The sequence below is a fragment of the Neomonachus schauinslandi genome, chromosome 2 (assembly GCF_002201575.2).
Source record: "Neomonachus schauinslandi chromosome 2, ASM220157v2, whole genome shotgun sequence".
Lineage (NCBI taxonomy): Eukaryota > Metazoa > Chordata > Mammalia > Carnivora > Phocidae > Neomonachus > Neomonachus schauinslandi.
The window spans coordinates 172247372-172267247 of record NC_058404.1 but is presented as its reverse complement, the minus strand read 5'-3'; the positions used below and the strand labels follow the sequence as shown (position 1 = coordinate 172267247).

At 48.7% G+C, this 19876-nt stretch overlaps 1 protein-coding gene across 6 annotated transcripts in view; it reads left to right on the top strand.

Annotated features, from left to right (window-relative positions):
- TBC1D1 (TBC1 domain family member 1) overlaps positions 1–19876 on the top strand; it is a 215689-nt gene that overhangs the window by 183010 nt on the left and 12803 nt on the right. For 5 of the 6 annotated variants that reach the window (XM_044913007.1, XM_044913008.1, XM_044913005.1 and 2 more), the window contains 2 exons: positions 11649–11893; positions 13979–14138. In XM_044913007.1, coding sequence (XP_044768942.1) covers positions 11649–11893; positions 13979–14138 — 405 coding nt within the window. Of the gene's footprint in view, positions 1–11648; positions 11903–13978; positions 14139–19876 lie in introns of all 6 variants that reach the window. The other variant, XM_044913006.1, reaches the window with a different exon arrangement.

Here is a 19876-nt window from a genome sequence, read left to right as displayed (position 1 = left end):
TCCGTGGAAGGGGGTGGGAGGTGCAGCCAGTTTCTCCACCTGCCCCCCACTCCTTCCTGGGATGAGGAGGAGGAGGAGGAGGAGGGAGCACATTTTCCCCTCCTCCATCTGGATGTTCGCTTAGTTTTCCCTCAGTATTCCTCTTCTTCCCTGGGTAGCGTCGTCCCTCTGCCTCCCGGTGCTCAGACATACTCACTTTTCTGCAGAGGTGGGGAGAAAAGGCCACGTCAGTGCCAGGGCCCAGGGTGGGAATGCCTCCCCCGCCGGGAGCCCACTGCAGACTGTCCCCCTGTTGGCACTGGGTCCGTGTGAACCAAGACTCTGCCTTTTCTCGTTCATGGGCAGAGCCAGACGGCACTCCTGTCTTCTGGTCCCTGCCTTCCTCCCACTCTCACCCCTCTGCACCCCCCCCCCTCCCCCCTCTGCCCCCCCCCCCCCCCAGACCAGCTGCAGCTACCCCTCCCTGACAGCACTGGCCACCTCCAGCTCACTTCTTCCCCAGTCCTGGTCTGGCCTGCACTTCAGATGCCCTCCGAATACCCGCCCAAGGCCCAAAAGAAGCTGTTTCCAACAACAGTACGTTTTCCAAGTAGCCTCCGTGCATCTCTGCAGGTTTTATCCAGGGCCCCTACTGGAGCCTGACTTCTGTCCTGACTGGAGCTGGGGAAACCACCGAGCAGCAGGGCCCAGGGTGCGCGGCCTGGGAGCTCCGCTTAGTCGGGTGCGGGGAGGCCTCACTTCGCCGTCCCTGCGAACTTCACCAGCACTTCCTGCTCACCTCTCACCAGGGGGTGGCATTTGCCCAGTGGGTTGTTTGGTCTGCATGGCAGCTAACTCGAGACCCAATAAAGGTGCGTCGTGCTGAGCAAAAACAAGTCAGCATTTCAGTTTTTCTTAGGAAGTGGCATCTATGTCTGGGCCGGAAGAACAGAATGCCTGTTGGTTGGTTGTATTTTGGGTCTTCATGAGTTTCTGTTTTCCTGCCTCTTGCTTTCCTTTCTGAAATTAGCTGTTAGTGTAATCAGTTTTTCATAAGATGTTTTCCTCCAAAGAGTACGAGTAGCAGACTCTGTAGTCAGGCAGTGCTTTATAGCTTATAAAACTTATTCTTAAGCTTTGTCCGATTTCAACTTTATCCTCCATGAAATTGGGCACATGTTATTTCCACTGTAGAGGTGATAAATGAAGCCCAGAGAGGCGTGTGTACTTTGCCCAAGTTACAAGCTACTCAGTGGCAGAAAGTTCTGGAACCTGGGTCATCTTAGTTTCTGTATCCTGTCCCTTCCAGGACACTGTACAGCTTTTCGCTTTCTTGGAGCTGCCTACTCCATACCAATGCAGCTTTCCCCACCTCTGGTTACGTAGCAACGCACGTTCAGAGTTGACCACACCCAGCCAAGAGAAAATAGCTTCTCTCAGGGCTGAGCAGAGGGTACTTAGCAAATCCTTCTCAGTTCAGGAACCTGCCCCACCCTTTAAGTCTGGTTCCAGCTGTAGTCATTTGTGCAGCCCACAGGTAATTGCACCCTTTCTCTTCTGAGTGGACAGCGTGGACACCAGGCATCCTGCCCCCTGTCTGTGCCCCCCACTTCCACACTAAAAGCTGCCATTGACTAAAAGTAGCAGCCGGAGACCCCCTTCAGGCTCCCTTCCTCTATCCTCTACCACTTCAGGGGCTCCTCTCCCTGACATCCCAGCCCAGATACCTTCCTGCCCTCAGTATGTCCACCCCTGAGGCTCTCCAGCCTCTTCCCTGATAGGAGGGATTTGGCCGGAACAAAATGTGAACAGGTCCAGAAACATGGGAACACCGTGAAATCCAAGAGCGGAAATAGGAACGGCTCCTAACCCTCGCTCACATCGATTACTTGCATTATTAGTCTGTGTTTCATAGGTCAGTAAAGTGGTATCGGAGTTGATATACTCCGCAGAGGTCTGGTGAGTCTTCGGTGACCAGAGGTAGTATTTTTCGATGGACTTCTAGAGACCCACCAACAGCAACAGTGACGCCTAACCGGGGCGAGCCATGCCCACGCTGCCGTGAGAGGCAAAGCAGGTGTCCAGGGACGCGGCTGGCTCCACAGGCCAGCATGGGGGCAATCGTATTGATTTTTGCTTCCACTTAACATATTTTAACCAAAGGTCTAAAACCTACCTGCTATCTTAAAGAAAAGGAGCTATAATCCAAGTGTTATAAAGAAGAATTTTCTCCTTGCTGTTTTAGAGTCCATAAAAGATGAGGAGGAGAAGAGCCTCCAGAATGAAGGATGGTCTGAGAGTGTTTAAGAAGACTGACTGGAGCAGGGCCGACAGGGTTTTCCCTTCTCCCTCCCTTTCTGGTAGTTTGCCTCGCTTGGCTGCGCCACAAAAGCTGAGTCCTGTGTGCTTTGGGAAGTAGATGGGTTGTTCATGAGCAGCAGATGGGTGCTGAGAGCGAGCACCACCTTCTGTGTCATCTTTGGGGTCAAGTCCTACATGAGAAACTAAAAAGCGTTAATAGCAAAAACCAGAAAAGTACCTAGAATTTGCCATGCAGCGATCTTGTTCTAGAACACCTGTCTGTCCAATTGGGGACGTGCCTTTATGGAGGTGAGTTGAACAGTCACAACCCGAGTGTAATAAATTCCTGCACCAATAGCTACGTGCATAATTCCAGAGGGTCTGTCATTGTCTCTGGTATTATCAAGAGCACATCATGATAACGTATTGCTCATCTAAATGGCATGTCGATCACTCTTTAACCTCAGAGTGACGGAACTGTGTGTGCATATGATAAAGTGGGATGACCTCATCTCCTCTTGTGGGGGTCTGAACCCTCCCTGTATCCCTCACTCCGGTCCATGGTGTGCTGGCAAATAGCCAGCTCCCCATACCCCTCAGAAGAAGTCCTCAAATAGAATTTGCAGACTCACCTTGACTAATTGTAAGCTACCAACTTGGGGTCACTGATTGTGGAATTTAGCAGAGATGCGCCCAGACACGGGAGGAGCTGGTTCCAGGGCTCACTGGACTCAGCCAGATGTTTCCTAAAAATAAGCTGCCTATAGAAGAACTCTCTCTGTGCCCCACCCCTGGCTCCGCCCCATCTCCTTCAGTGAATGCACAGATAGTTCGGAGCACCTGGTACGTTCCTTGCCCTCTCAGAAATGCGCCTTCTAGTGGGGAAGACGGACGTGGAACCACTGATAACCCACTATTTCATGAAAATTGTGAGGAGTTATACAAAGCAGAGTTTTTCTCCAGTCCTTCTCAAATTCTGCTGAGAGCGAAATGCAGCAATTTAAGAAGACCTTCAGATCACAGGTCTCGTCAGGGAAGGAGACTTGGAGATCCTTCGATTGTTAGGGTTCCTCCTCTTCTGCCAATGGGGAGGCCAAGGGTCACGGCAGAGGGCTGCTTTGTCACCACTGACCCTGGAGATGCAGAAATCTCCAGGCTCTTGGTGAAAGAGGCAAGAGACAGAACCTTGTTTGGCAGCTGTGGGGACTGCTGCAGACTGAATAGCCTTGCAGGTGGCCCCGTGTGTGTCCGAGAGACCTCTGGCCTCCTGGAGCAGCTGTAGCCAAGTGATGAACAAAGCTGTGGGGACTAGGGTCTCCCCGAGATTAAGTCAGGAAGACGTGGACAGAGTAGGCTGGAATGGTGTTTCACCCGGGGCCAGGCAGGGATCACTTGCAGGACCCCTTGAAGACCTTGTGAAAAACACATTCCTAAGGCCTCCCTCCCCGATGTGCTGCCGAAGGAGAGTTTCTGGATGGGGTCCGGGGGTGTGCACAGCCACGGCGCTCGGGTCATTCTGGGTGTGGTTCGTGTTTGAGAACTGCTGGAAGGAAGCTCATCCTCACCCGCAAAGTGACAGAGAAGGAAAGATTCATCCCCAGGAAACATCCCTTAGAAGGGTGAACACGTAGACTGTTGAGCAGTACGTGAAGTTAAGTTGTAGGTCGTTTAGAAATATGTCTGAACCGTGGGTCTCCTTCTAGGTCTTTCTAGCACGTGGCTCCACTTAGACACACGAGACATAAAATCATTACAGGTCTTTTTAATACAAACCAGGAGTTTCTTTGTGTTCAGGTTTGACTCTCACCACTTTGCAGTCTCCTTCTGTGGGTGAGGGAGACTCTGCCCTAGAGAGAAATCTAAAGGGCCTGCATTTCTCTACTTGGTAGCGAATGATAAAATGGAGTTTAAAGAAGGCAGGTCCCGTACCCTACCCGGCTGCATTTGTAGGGAGGGTTTCATAATTTTTATTCGCTTTCCTTCTAGGTTGGCAGAAGCGAGGGACTTTTCCTAAGCCAGCGTCTCGCAGTGCCAGGCTGCTGCCCCCAGGTGGGCAGGCGGGGTGCTGCTTTCTCTAGTCTGTGTCATTGAGTCAGACTCTCACTCAAGAATCTTTTCACAGGCTTCGAACAAAAACAGTAAACAGCGTCTTGCTCGTAGCTAATGTGCTTTGAGTGAGCAGTGAGGTACAAGGGGCTACACGTGTTCTTATGTGCGCACTGCCCAAGACTCCAGTCTCCTGCTGGGGATTCACATGCAGAGATGTGGTCTTTATAAAGGGAGTTTTTTCTTTTTTTCTTCACAGTGCTAACTTAGTACCTTCCACGTGGGGTTGGAGGGTTGCAGTACCCGATACTGGATTATGTGAATGCAGATGCAAATGATTGTCCAGGAACATTGTTAATCTTGCCTGGTCCTTTTTCTGCTTGCGAGGCCTGCCGCCTCCATTTACTGGGCGTGTAGTCAGGAGTGTGGTTGAGCTGTGGTGGTATTTTAAAAGAACTATAATAAACACATAAACATATCATTATGAAGTATGCGTTTTCCAAAATAAAAGAAATTTAGGGGGAGGCATTGTTTTACATTTTAATGTCCGGCTTAATAGAATTAACTGGCTTCTCATTTTTGCTTCTACATTCAATCTGTTGCATTTATGTTGCTTGAAATATATGAAGAAAAATCTAACCTTGCATAGATAGATAGATACACAGGTGGAGAACAGAGGGGGACCTCATGGACTCCTGAAAGACCAGCCATACATTCAGAACCATGGACCTAGAAAAATGCAATGTAGGAAAACAGTGTCCCCCCAGGTAGAATCTGGTGTAATACGTGGACTGCATTACGAAGGCAGATGGGCAGTCATTCTTCTCCTCTAGCCAAGAGCTGGAGACCAGGGACTTGTGACTGTTCCCCAGCCTGGGAGTGGTATAGGGGCCTGTCTTGCTGTGCCGAGTCCCAGGCTTTGTGACTCTGTGGAACAGGAAGTTGCATTGGGAATCTCATGAAACACACGGGACATTTGTTTCAGCTTGGTCAGGTTTGTGTGGACAGGCTTCTTGCATAAAGAAAATCAGTGACAGCTTCTGACACTGCAATGTGAAAGACTGGACTGGTTTGGGTAGTAACTGAAGATCTGGAAGATTGAGGTTCACAGGTGTTTTGGTGAATCTAGATTGGTGATGATATTTTAGTATTGTTATTATTTATTGTTCTTATTTGGAATTCATATCCGCTTTCGTTCCCCGTGTTTATGAATTCCAAATTTCACAGGAATCAGTTGCTGGGTGAAAACTTTCCTTTGCCTCTGGAAGTCTGTTAGAACGTGAGATTTCAGGCTTAGGAGGAATATTAGGGTCAGTAAGGTGGTAGTTGTACCTCGACCTTAAAATAGAAACTGTTGTGCGTTTATGCCACAGAACTCTCGTATGTGTGCTTTTTTTGTTTTGTTTTGTTCCCCTGTCTTAGTTGGAAGCTGGGTTTGTGTATGTTTTCTGTGGGGTGTAATGCACCCACTTGTGCCAGGCATTGCCACAAAGTATGCATTCTGCCCTTTGTCAGGAAGAGGAGACTGAGGTTCAGAGAGGCTAGGTGGTCCTCCATGCCACAGTTGGGATCGTGGGTCACTCCCCTGACTCGGTCATGCTGCCTCGTGGACACATCCACGTAGGAAGATTCTCTCTCCATTTGTCAGAGCTCATATGCCACGTTGTGCCTAAATTCTAAAAACCTTGTGGGTTTTTTCTCCGCTACTAAAATGGGGAGCATAATGGCTCCTGCTCAGGTGGCTATGGGTGAAATGAGAGAACTGCTTCCATCCTGGTCCAAGAAGTCCGCCCCACCCATCCCCCTGGTGTCTTTCCTTTCCTTCGTATCAAGTGTCCGAGGCCTTCAAATAAAACCTCATTGTTCCTCACATATGCCCCCGAGCTTCCTACTTACCATGGGAGTCCCTTCTGTCTAGGTAGTTACCCTGGTTTCGCTTTCATAAAGTCAGTCCTCCAGGAACAAGGTTGAATAGCACTTGTTAAGCCTGATTCCAGCTATGCATTCAGAAGCAGAAAAGGTACTTGCCCTTAAAAATATTCTGTGATTTATCCTCTCACCTAATCTGTGAGTTGTAATAGAAATTAGTACAGGTCCATAATCCTGTGTCTGCAATTTCAAAACCCAAAAGACGAAAACCAAAAGTTTTCCTGTAACTCATTTTTGGCAGAACGTAGTGAGTCCTGAACTCTTTGGAGGCAAAATTTGATTTGAACTGCCAGGAGGCCTTAGCAGACTTGGCTGTTGTCCTCAGTGTGGCTTTTCCTGTGTGTCTCTGCAGACGTGTAAGTGTGTTTGATCCTCAGCCCTGCTAGGGGTTAGGTAATATCCAACCAGTGCACTGTGTCACCTTTCTAAAATTCACAGATTCTGAATCGTGACATGCTTTTCCTTCAAGGGCTTTGGTTGAGAGATTGCAGAACTTTACTGAGTTGGTCACATTTATGAAATTCCCCGAGCTTTATAGGTCCAGATAGGGATTTGCCAGCGCTCTACCCTCTACCCCAGTCTGCTCTTCCTGATCAGTTCATTTTGATGACTCATCTGGTTTCCCATGCTAGACACCCCACCGTCTGCATGCCCTTCTCTCAGTCTAAGTCTCTGCTCTGAGAGTAAGTCTGGAGTCCAGCCCTGTTTGCTGCCCACCACTGCTCTCCAAGTTTAGGGCCTGTGACCGCTCCCTGGCTCGTGGCCCAGCTGACCTCCTCTGGTCTCCGCCTGCCCTGGGCTGTCTTGCAGGCTGGGTCTTGGAGATTTCTTTAGTAAGGAAGCACATGTTTCAGACCCCTCGGTGGCCTGTGCTGACTCCATGGCCTTCACGTGGCCCACAGGCTAAGCCTGGTACCCAAGCCGTTCGCTTACAGGCCCTGCTTTTAACTCTCCCATCCCCTCCTGATGGCCAGCTCCAGACCTGTGGGCTGTGCCCATTAGCAGTCTGGCGTCCGGCCTGCAGGCTTCCTGCTGCCTGTGTGCTAACCACCCCCCGCCCCATGTTCATGCCTCTTTCCACTGCTTGGTTCAGTTGAAGAGTCACTTCCTCCAGACAGCCTTCCTGGACTCCTGTCCTGTGTCGGCCAGGCCTCTCGGTTTTTGGGCTCATCTCCGTAAACTATAGTTCTGTACCTCTCCTCTGTGTGTGTGTTACCACCACCTGATGGAAGAGAACCACTAGAACCATCAGTCATCTGAAGTGGTCCCCCTCATTCTCGTGAAACCCCATGCAAACAGGGCCACGTCCCTCTTGTGCCCAGCACCCTTTGCGAGTCCTGCGGTCAGTAAATGTTTGAATTTTTCTGGATTTCTCTCTTTCGTTCTACCAGACTGTGAGTTTCTTAAGGGCCGAGAAAGGGTTGGTCTTTCGGTTCCATGGCACAGTTCCTGTCGCACAGGGAGCTCTGAGTACAGGGCGGGTGTTGCTGTTACCGTGCTCATGTGAGTACTTTGAGAAGCCCGCATCTCGCCTGCACAGTCATCGGGGCAAGGAGCAGGTGCGTTGCTGTGTGCCGCTGCTTGAAAAGATCTTCTACATGAATAACGCTGTTTCTCAGAAAGCAGGCACCCCACCCCAGTGGCCAGTACTCAATCGGGGCCAGCTCTGTGTGGCGTCACCCCAGACACGCACACCGTCCTGCATTTAACCCTCACAGCGGCCCCCAGCAGGTGCAGGTGAGAAGTGGAGGTGTGGGAATTAGCCAAGTGCCCGAGGTCACAAGGCTAGGACCAGTGAGGAGGCAGTGCCCGGTCCCAGGGAGTGTGTGGAAACACTAACCGCGATGCAGCAGCCGGGACTCCCCAGGGGAGGGCTTGGCTGAGGAGGGGGAGGACGTGAACTCCCCGTGAGAAAGGGAATGCGGGCCCCTGGCTCTCCTGACAGCTCGTGCTATGAGCCAGGGACACTGTGAGCGGTCGTAGCTGTGTTTTCCCAATTCCCATGCCTTTCACTTTGACATCTGCAGTATGAGAACTCAGTCTCTGGAGCTCGGGACCAGCGTTCACGTCCTGGGTTTGCCACCTCCTAGTCAGGTGATTTGACGGAAGGGCTGATGCTTTCTTTCACCTTCCACATTTTTCTCATGACTAAAATGAGGGTGATGTTCTTGTTTGCGTGGTGACCTGCCTAAAATGCTTTATGGAGTATTACCAGTGTGAGGGATGGTCTCGTAAGAAAAGTCCTGTCCCCACCTAGAGTGCTTGGTTGGCTTTTCGAAGTTCCCTAAGTCAGGGACCCACAGTGCAGAGGGTTGCTGATGTACTTCAGATGCCACTGAAATGTACATCTGAGGGTGTGTGCTTAGCATAAGAGATGATGCTGTATGTACCTTTTAATTGGTGAAATTGGATAACCTTCAAGATCTGTAGTTGATCAGAAAGTGTCTGGGCCTTGCCACCAGTGGCCCATTGGGGCCGGGTCATGGTGCTCCATGGGACATCGGTGTGGGACTGTCGGTGGCCTGGCTCTGCCGTCAGACCGCCACAGTACCCTCCTCCAGCTGACCCTTTCCCAGGGGGTGCTTGTTAGAGGCCTGAGGACAGAGCATGAGAAGTTCTTACGCGGTTCTTTTTTCACATCAGCATGCTAATAAAGGTCATATGTTTGATGGAATTTGGCCTAAGGTTTGTTTTCTCCTGATTGCTTGGTAGCAAAGCTGTAGGTGACGTGGCTGTAGCAACCCCGGGAAGCTGCCAGGGGCTGCCTGCCTCAAACAGGGTACTATATAATTGTCAGGGCCTGTTGCAAAATGAACATGCAGAATCCCTTGTTCAAAAATTAAGAATTTCAGGACTGTGACAGCGGAGCATTAAACCCAGCACGAGACCCTTCTAAGCATAGAGCCATTGTGATTACATAGGACATGATGCCTGTGAATGCCCTGCCCCAAATCTGACCATTATTGAGTGGTCTAAGTGGCACCAGTCACTCCCCAGCCTGCTGGGCTCGTCCTCTTAGGAGCCTTGCAAGGAGTAAATTAGAAATGTGTCCCATCGATAGATGAATGGATAAAGATGTGGTATATATACAGTGCAATATTATTCGGCCATTAAAAAAAATGAAATCTTGCCATTTGCAACATGGATGGATCTAGAGGGTATTATGCTTAAGTGAAAGAAAACAAAGACAAATACCAGGTGCTTTCACTTATATATAAACAGACTCATAAACAGAGAAACTAGTGGTTGCTGGGGCGGTGGGGGGAGGGCAGGCAAAATAGGTGGAGGGAATGAAGAGAGGGCTATAATGTCCAGTTACGAAATAAGTCAGACATGAAAAGGAGAGCATAGAGAATGTGGTCGATAGTATTGTAATAAGGTCACGTGGTGTGTACTGAGTAATGTGTAGAACTGTCGAATCAATGTGTTGTACCCCTGAAGCTGACATGGCATTGTATGTCAACTGTAATAATAAAAGTAAAAATAAGATTAAAAATGCCCACTCCACAGGCAGGGCCAATGAGTGCCAGATCTTGGTTCTGTAGGCGTGGTATCTGATACGAGAGGGTGTCCGGTAAGCAGAAGTGCTCACAGGGACACAATGAAAGGGGACCAGATCCTTCCTGGCGTCGCTGCACACCTCGTGAGGCCTGTGTGTTCTGCCACCTGGACCTGTCTGAGACACAGAGGCCGCCGGAGGGCCGGGTGTGTGCCGGGCTGGGGCGGGGTGATGTGCAAAATAGGCAGAGGTGGGAAGGGCGCCGTCGGCTGCGCAGCAGGCGGGGGTGATGGCGTGAAGAGCCTGCTGTACGCCTTTGCCCTCGTCACTTGGAGAATCCGGGGAAAGAGCTTCGCCTGTGTGGTCAGTACGGTGCTTACCGAGCACTGGAAATACGGCTGCTCCAAACTGAGACGTGCCACCAGTGTGAGGAGGACACTGGGTTTCACAGGCTTAGCATGAAAAGGAAGAATGCAGACTGTCTCAATAATTTGTGTATTGGTTATGTTAGAATAACATTTGTGTATGTTGGGTTAAACGGTCTTAAAATTAATTTTACCTGTTGCTTTTGAATGTGGCTGCCGGAAAATGTCTCCTTACGGTTGAGTCGCACATGCTGTTGTAGACTAGGAAGGTGCACAGGGGTGAGTACCCCCTCTCTTACTCACATGGGCACTGACTGCTCTGCACACACCCCCTGCCCTGCTCCGAGGCTATGCCCTGGAGTAGAGGATGCCGCTGGGAGAGTGGATGAGAAGGTGCGCAGATCTCCCAGCTGGGTGTGTAGAATTTGTTCTTCGAGCACTGGGGGCTGTTGAGTGCTTTCTCGCAGTGGGGGTAACATGTTCACGGTGCGTTTGGGGACAGTTGGGGGAAGAGGTAGAGTAGGCAAGAAATGAATGCAGGACAAGAAATCAGGAAAGTAGTTAGACTGTTGCTGTCCTCCTAAATCAAAATCAGACAAACCAATCTGTATTGATGAAATGCTTTCTCGTGAGGCTGAGGAAGAACACACAAATGTGTCGCCCTCCTCTTGCTGAGGCCAAATAATTAAGGTGAACAATTACCTTGTGGTCTGGATATACCTTCTGCCTTTGCTGATCCAGATGAGGCCCTGATTCTCACCTGGGTCCAAGCTTGCGCCCACCCCACCCCCCCCAATCAAGTACTTTTCTCCCTGGAAACACACTTCCCCGTCAGGCACGTTCCAGAAGGAGGGGGGTGAGGTGGGATTTGACAGATATCAGCCCCAAAAGCTTCCTGGACAAAAGTCTTTAAACCTTAACTGAACACCAGCTTTTTGTGAAAATAATCAGGATGTTGAGGGTTTTTAATATTTTTTTTAACTTCTTTCTGGAAGGTAACTGTTTTGTGTAAAAGAAAACACCTGCTGCTTCTCAGGCTGTTTCAAAGCACCGCCTGTGGTTTAAAAGTACAGAAATACGAGTGTGGTGTGAAGCATTTGCAGGCCGAATACGTGCGGGCTGGGGAGAGCGGATCGGGGAGTGTCCATAGCGCCATGGGGTCTTGGGCTGCCTGCAGGTGCCGTGGGACAGGGCGGCCGAGAAGAGCCGCAGCTGTCTGCCCCTCTGGAGAGTTAGACTCACGTTTAGAGCATTGACAGTTTTCTTCTTGCCGGAGCTCGAAATCCAGTTACCTACAGGACCGAAGGTAGTCCCAATGTCTTTCACCTGAACCACCACCAAAAAAGCATCAGTAATTGCTGATTTTAATTGCTTACATTGTTCTAAGAACAACCACCTGCCCTTGTGTCCAGAGCTGATTTATGATCCAGCTCCCAAGGATCCCTTCCTCCCCCTGAAGCCCATCAGATTTCTGGTTCAACAGGCTTTCTTTTTTTTTTAATTAAGTCTACCGCATGTTGTTTTTGCAGGGCGAACCTTCCCGACACATCCATACTTCTCGGCCCAGCTTGGGGCGGGGCAGCTGTCACTCTACAACATTCTGAAGGCCTACTCGCTTCTAGACCAGGAGGTGGGGTACTGCCAAGGCCTCAGCTTTGTAGCGGGCATCTTGCTGCTTCACATGGGTGAGGAGGAGGCATTTAACATGCTCAAGTTTCTGATGTTTGAAATGGGACTGCGGAAACAGTATCGGCCGGACATGATTATTTTACAGGTAGAGAACGTTCCTTATGTATGTGCTAGAGACAAATGCCAAAAATGTTTAGGGTTCCTTTCCAGGTCTCTCTAAGGAACTTTTCCCACCATCCATCAACACTGGAGTAGCTGTCCTTGCTGAGCACTTAACTCTGTGCTAGGCATGACGCCGAGTGTTTCATATTGCTCTTACCGCCTCAGTAAGCCTCAGGAAGACACTGTTAATCAGCTCAATTTATAGATGGGAAGACTCACCTTAACTCAGGGAACCTGCTAGCAAGTGGTCGAGTTGGGGTTTCAACCCAGGCCTGTCTGACTCCAGGACCCTCCCTTTACCCTTCTTCAAACCATCTTCAGACGATCTAATTCCTGCCTCCCACTCTATTTGTCACTTCCTCTGCCAGGGATCCCCCTCACACCCCCCCCTTAGCCCTTGTCACCCAGGGTTCAGCTCACATATCAAATCCTGGGAGAGGCTCTTTCTGACCATCCTGATGTTGTGGGGGCCCCCCCCCACCCTAGGCACGTGGATCATGTTATCCTGTCTCATTTCTTTTGGCATAAAACACTAACTGCCTGAAATTATCTTGTTTCTTTATCCATTGACCTGTTTACTCTCCTGTTTACTTTCCTTAGCATATCTCATGAGAAGGCAGGAATCTAACCTATCTTGGAGCTGCATCCCTAGTACCTAGAACAGCGCCTGGGATGAAGTAGGCACCCAGTCCGCATTTGTTGACGAACAGGTGGCAGGTCAGAGCAAAGGAAAACCAAAGGGCAGTGCCAGGCACTGCTCCTGCCGCTTTCAGAGGTGGGGAGAGCTCCGGATCCCGCTTTGGGAATATTCCTAAATGTCAGATCGTGTGGATACGTGTTAATTTACCAGCAAGCTACTCTGACTTCAGAGCCTTAGGATTTTTTTTTTTAGAAAGGATGCATTAGAGCCAAGGACTCTTTGAGAGCACCAAATTGGGTGGTTAAAAAATCCTTTTACCTCCGCCTGTGAATATGAACCCCCCCCCCCATGAACATAAATCTCCTAAAAGGAAGCCATTTCATTAACTAAAAAATTTTGACCCATGTAACACTTCCCACAGATATTGTCCCAGGTTCTTTCTATGTTCTCCCCATTAGTTTTAATATAGGTGCACCTGCCATCGAAGAGTGGAATTTTCAAGTTAATTTAGTATTGTAACACATGCCTCTCGGCGCTTTTGGCCTGGGTGACTAGATTCTTTTCGATCCTAAAAAGCCACAGCTGGTACTTAAGGGCTATGTTGTCTGGGCCACTGGAAAAAGTTTTGGGTTTGTGTGTGTGTGTGTTGTGTTGTTTTTTTTTCAGTTTGGGTGATACATGTCCAACCTGTAGCATCTCAATGGGGTTCTGACCCTCTCTAGATGGTGGTACCTTTGGGCTCAGGCCATCGGACTGCCAAAACCCAGGCTAACTCTAGGACCCCTGCGAGCTGTGGGACCCATCACAGGCTTCCTGCCAGGACCATAGCATTATCTGAAAAGGGGAGCCTTTGGAAGTTATTTTCTGCATCTTGAGATAAACAGTTGTCTTCTTATTTTAACTTGCCCAGGATCTGTATATTTCATATATTAATAAACCTAAAGAACCTGTCCTGCCTGTTGAGTAATTTCGGGGGTTCTAGAGCAAATTTACTAAGTGAATAGGTGTAATAGAATCCTTCCCCAGAATCATCTTATGCCCCCACTTCACTCTTAGATTTTGAATTCCCCCAGGTGCAGGTTTTGATAGGGATGTGTATTTTCTAAGAGAATATGTGAAATGTTCCCACAAGACAGATGTTTAGATTCTAGTAGCCAAGGAGCTCAGGGAGCAGTAGAAAGAAAGGAAGCGGTAGGAGACGACCTGACATTCTTGTTCTGGGCTCCCCCTGGCCAGTACCTCCTGTGCACCAGGCCCCCAGCAAGTGCTCGATGGGTAAGTGAGCGGTTGAGATCAGTGGTTATCACACTCCAAACAGAATATCTAACAGTGTAATCATTCTTCTCTCACAGCCTGTGAACGGGATAAGTAACTGAACACAGTAGCAGGTATCTGGTTCTGACACTGTGTGTGTGTCTGTCCCCGCAGATCCAGATGTACCAGCTCTCAAGGCTTCTTCACGATTACCACAGAGACCTCTACAATCACCTCGAGGAGCACGAAATCGGCCCCAGCCTCTATGCCGCGCCCTGGTTTCTCACCGTGTTTGCCTCCCAGTTCCCACTGGGATTTGTAGCCAGAGTCTTTGGTAAGTGGGTGTCCATCCGTTTGCCCAAACCAGCTTTCTCCTGTCAGGTAGGAAACATGTATTCTCGTTCCCTGGTGAGCATCCTTACTTTTATACCTGTATCTTCGACAAGAACAGGGTGGTGTTTGACATTCGGAGTCTAGTTGGCATTGGGTTTTGTGAACTTCACTTTCTCTGATTCTCAGTGGCTTCCCTGGACACTGTCATCTGGTGGGGTTTAGACCCAATCCCTCACCACCAGGCTCTCCCCAGGGCAGAGATCTTTAAAGAGTTGGCCAGGGGGCCCCATGCTTGTATTCCAGGCATGTATGTCTCATGAATTGTCTTCCTCCACCTCTCTGACGTGACGGCTCCTTCAAACTTCAACTGATGACTTCTGGGCTCCTGTTTTTCCTCGATTCCCTTCACATCCCTTCCTGTTTATCTTCTTCTCCTGCCCTTGGCTCTTCATTTCCTCTGCCAGCTCAGTCTGCAAGGACCCCCTCCATGCTGATGACTCACTCACTGGTCCACCCTCACAGGCCCCCGCCTCTTCTTCCCAGACGCCTCAGTCCCTTCCATGTGGGGGCTCACATTTCACGCCATCTCCTACTTTCTTGATTTACTTTTGGAGAAGATTGTCTCTGTCAAAGTCAAGCGGGTGTTCACGTGCAGTCTCAGTGGCCTTGAGATGGTGGGGGAAGCAGGTGCACTTGAGCTCCAGGAGCCGAGTGATGCCAGGAGCACAGGTAGTTCTCCCACAGTGGGTTTCCCTACATCAGAGTGAAAGAATCATGTTGACAATTCAGGTTCTTTTTAATTTTTTTTTTTTTTTACTATGGAAGTTATTAAAAAATTGATAATCATCACCCATCGAATGTTTTTAAAGTGTCACTGATGTTCACTCACCTGATAGTTTAAAAATCTGCACTCTTCTCATACTTTTTTAGATTTGCTTCTGGAATTAGAGAACATCTCAAAGGGGGAGGGGGTGTCCAGAACCATTGAGAGAGCACTCCTTTGGCATGCTTGGGAAAGACAGCTTTGTAGATCCAAATTTTAGAAATCCTGAAATTTGCTTTTTAACATAAGTGGGCACTGAGTTGGTCTTCGCACCTCTTTCCCCCAGAGTACAAATTTTTTATTCTTATTCCTATCTGCAAGAACTTCTAAAGAATGTCCTGTTGGGCTTTACTAGAAGAGTCCGTGTTCTTAAAATATTCACTACCCCCACCCCTTTTTGCATAACTCCCTCCCCAAACTGATTCTTACTTTCTGTCCCTTAAAAAAAAGCAGCATTGGAAAAAGATACTAAAAAAATCTTTCCTGGTTAAATAAATCATTAGTGAGATTTCATGAAGGTTTTATACCATAGTTTAAAAAGAAGATAATTGGGGCGCCTGGGTGGCTCAGTTGGTTAAGAATCTGCCTTCGGGGGCACCTGGGTGGCTCAGTTGGTTAAGCGACTGCCTTCGGCTCAGGTCATGATCCTGGAGTCCCGGGATCAAGTCCCACATCAGGCTCCCTGCTCAGCAGGGAGTCTGCTTCTCCCTCTGACCCTCCTCCCTCTCATGCTCTCTGTCTCTCATTCTCTCTCTCGCAAATAAATAAAAATCTTAAAAAAAAAAAAAAAAATTAAAAAAAGAATCTGCCTTCGGCTCAGGTCATGATTCCAGGGTCCTGGGATGGAGCTGCCTGCTCAGCAGGGAGCCTGCTTCTCCCACTTCCTCTGCCCCTCCCCCTGTTTGTGCTCTCGCTCTCTCAAGTAAATAAAATCTTTAAACAAATATTAAAAAAAAAGAATTAAAAGCCTGAAAATTATCTGCTTAGTTTACTAACAAAAGAGTCACCAAAATCATAAGATCTCTAGCTGTCGGCTAGAAGTCTTTCTTGCCAAAAATGTCTGTGTTTTTTTACTTTTCTTACTCTGGAAATTGAAAATCATTAGTCCACTTTTTCTCCTGATTTTTTACTGTATTTTTCAAAACAGGGTAACAGGAGTGAGGATTGAAAGAGGTGGGTGGGAAGGGGGGGTTGGTGTTCATGCTTTGAAAACAGCTCAAGCATCGAATTACAGCATTTGTGAGATAAATTCTGCAAAGGGGACTCCGATGAGAGGGTCAGCACTGAGGGATGGCCGCCTGGGCCTTTGGCTGCTGCCTTGCAGGTAGCTCTGGGGACACCAGGGCCATAGAACTCTGGGAGAGTTGCATAAGTAAGAACTCTGCTTTGGGGCGCCTGGGTGGCTCAGTTGGTTAAGCGACTGCCTTCGGCTCAGGTCATGATCCTGGAGTCCCTGGATCGAGTCCCGCATCGGGGTCCCTGCTCGGCGGGGAGTCTGCTTCTCCCTCTGACCCTCCCCCTTCTCATGTGCTCTCTCTCATTCTCTCTCTCTCAAATAAATAAATAAAATCTTAAAAAAAAAAAAAAAAAAAGAACTCTGCTTTGGAGATGACAGCCCTCCTGTTAGAGAATATTCGAAACTCTAAAGCTCATTCTGCCGACTTCATAAATTAAAAGCTAAAGCCAGCAAGAGCAGGCTATTTCTATTATGTAATCAGTGGTGAGTCTTGGAGGCTCTCCTACACTGTGCATAAAGATGCCAGTGTGTGTAACTCCTGGGTCCTGTGCACAGACCCCTGCTGTACTAAGTGGGTCCTTATCCAGCCGGCTGAGACTCCTCAGATTGTAGGCAGGAAGTGGGAACTCAAGGCAGCACTGTGTGTGATGTCATTTTGCAAAAACTGTTGGTTTTTGTTTTTTGCACAGTTTATTCCATCTGCGAGGACTTAAAACCAAACCATTTTATTAGTAGGTTCCATAGGAAGGTTTTTTAAAAACCACTTCTGCATTTAGCATTGGTGACTTGAACTGTGTTTGTTAAGCTCCATGATGGTGGATGGCTTAGTTTTAAATCCCCAAACCTGCCATTCATACACTGTAGTCTATTTGGGCCTGAAGCCCATTTCATTGTAAGCCTTTAGGCCTGAATAAACCCTAAAAACAAACGGACCTTTGTCAGCTGTTCACCATTTCGTATGGAAGTGCAGGATTCTCAGCTTGCAGACAGCATAACTCATATATTAATTAACAGGTTACTTCGCATTAAGTATATGCTCCTTGGAGGAACACCAGCCAGTGATGCTTGCACCTTAACCTTCCCATGGTGATCACACTTCCGGAATATCAGCCCTCCTGTTCGGGTGTCACAGGATGTAAAATAGCCTTCTCCTGTATGTCTTCAGTTCGGGTGGAGAGGGGTCCTGGGAGAGATGCTTGCTCTGTTCACCTTCAGATCACACCTACCTTTGGGGGAAAAAAAAATCTGAAAAATAGGCCCTGGCTTGTTCCTGATGGAGGAGGCGGCTGTGGTCTGAGGCTCCTGATGTTTGCTAGAGGATGTGCTGCCAAGTGGATGAGGGAGGAGGTGGAGTGTAGAAAGGAAGGGTTTGGCAGAAAACACAGAAGCCACCTGTAATACCGGGAAGGATTCAGAGAGGCTTTAGGACTAAAATAGACTTGAGAAAACAAGATGGTTTAAACAGCCAGGAAAAAAAGGCTCCCCCGGGGAACGTGATCCAGTGGCAGGGAAGTGAGTTTGTGCAAGCCCTGTTTGTGCTGTGGTCCTGCTGCAGATCTTCAGCATCCTTCATGTTCCTCCCACCTGGTCCTGGTAGGAAGCGGGGGTTCTCACACCCAGAGCACCCCAGCCTCCCAGGAGAGAGTTAGGAGAGGGCTTGCCCTTGAAAGCGACAAAGGAGGCTGGAAAAGAGGATACAGGATAATTTCATTTCACTGGCCTTGTGCTTTGCATAGATGGTCCCCCGCCCCCCACCTACAGTCCCGTTCCCCACCCCCCCCAGGAAAACTGCACCTTTAGGTCATGGGCATTTCCAGCAGAGTTCCGATAGGTTAACACAATAACAGAACAACAGGGCTGCCGAAGTGTCTTCAAAGGAAAGTGGTTATTTGCATTGTTCTCAGCAAATAATTTGCAAAAGTGGCCGAGTCAGCTGAATTTCAGGTTCCCCTTACTTCCTGCCTGATAAAACCCTTTGCCTGTTTCTGGGTGGCTTGAAGCAGGAGGGAAGGGAAGTTGGCTGCAGTGTGGGGAGCAGGGCTTCTGGGGGCCGCCATTTATTTCCAGAATGTAAATGTATAAGGATTGGAAGATGGACAAAAATGAAAATAATTGGGTTGGAGCAGTGAGTTTATAGGTAACATTTTTCTCTGCAATTCCTTAATTATTTAAGTTTTAAAATTTCCAGAGTGAGAAAAAGGTAGTCATTATTTAAGGGTTATAGATACTGCCCCCAAGGCTAGTCAGATAAATTCAGGAGTCCCTGCTTCCAAGCAAAATTTTGGCGGGCAGGGGGGTGGGGGAGGTCCTTCCTTTAAGCCTTCTGGCACATTCCTTCATCATTACCCGAAATGAGCTCCTTATTTGAGGCCTCCCCAGGCTGACTGGCTTCTGGGGCCCAGCTCCCCCAGCCGGACTCCTGTGGCCGGCCGGCTTGCCTTCAGGAGGGTAGGCACCTGGAGTGGGCCTCCAGCAGCTCTAGGCGAGCATCTTGTGGCCGGCAGCAGGACCCCCTGAGTCTGCGGGTGGGAGTCAGGTGGTCTCATCTGTGGTGGCTTTTCTCTGTCTAAAGCTAAATAGCCTTGGCAAGGAGCAGACTCCGACTGGGTCTCGTTAATATCATCTCCTTACCAGCGCACTGACCTACTCCGGAAAAAAGGGGACAGGAAGTCTTGGCTGACCCCTGCTGTGCTCTGGGTAAAGTTAGAATGCTGATGTCTGGACGGAAAGCCCTTGATGACCCGCCCCCACCTGCTGCCCCACAGAGCCAGTGGCTGGGCTTCTGGGGCTTGCTGCTCTCACCCCTCTGGGCATTTACACCTCCTTTTCCCCCTCTTTCCTTCCTAACTCCTGACCTCGCAAGTTTCTTTTGCTTCTTCAAGATTGGGTTTGGCAGCCACCTTTCCTTAGAATTTTTTCCATCCCTTTTGTTCTCCTAACACCTGGGCATAACTCTACCAAACCAACAGCTTTTGGTGTCTCTGCAATTTGCTCTTTGTGCTTTCATTCATGGCTTGATCTCTGGTACCTAGTACAAAGCCTGGCATATATTAGATGCTCAGTGAATGCTTGCTGACTTAAATGAGAGAAACTTCTCAGCAGATAGAAGAGTGCTCTTAAGGTGCTGGGAATAGCATTAGGAAAGAACATTTGTATTATATTAAATATAGTCAGAACCAATGAGACAAATATATCCAGGGATATATATTCAAAGAGTATAAAAATAAAAACAAAAAAGACCCCACCACCTCTCCGAACTTTTTTTTTGTTTTCTTCATACGGCCCAGAAAAGTCAGAGTTTAGAATGCTAGGGAGCACTCCGCTAGTAAATTTGTTACAAAAACCAAGATCCTGGGGCATCTGGGTGGCTCAGTCAGTTAAGCGTTCGACTCTTGATGTCAGCTCAGGTCGTGATCTCAGGGTTGTGAGATGGAGCCCATGTCTGGCTTCATGCTGGGTGTGGAGCCTCTTAAGTAAGATTCTCCCTCCCTCTGCCCCTCCTACCCCCCTCTCTAAAACAACAGCAACAACAACAAAACCACCAATAAAACGTGAAAGACCTGTTGTCTGCCTTAAGAGATTGCTGATATGGATTGCATATTTGATTGTGCTCATAAAACTTCCCCGATAATTATTTCTCTTACTTGGCTTAGATGTGGCACTCTGTCTAGTTACTAGT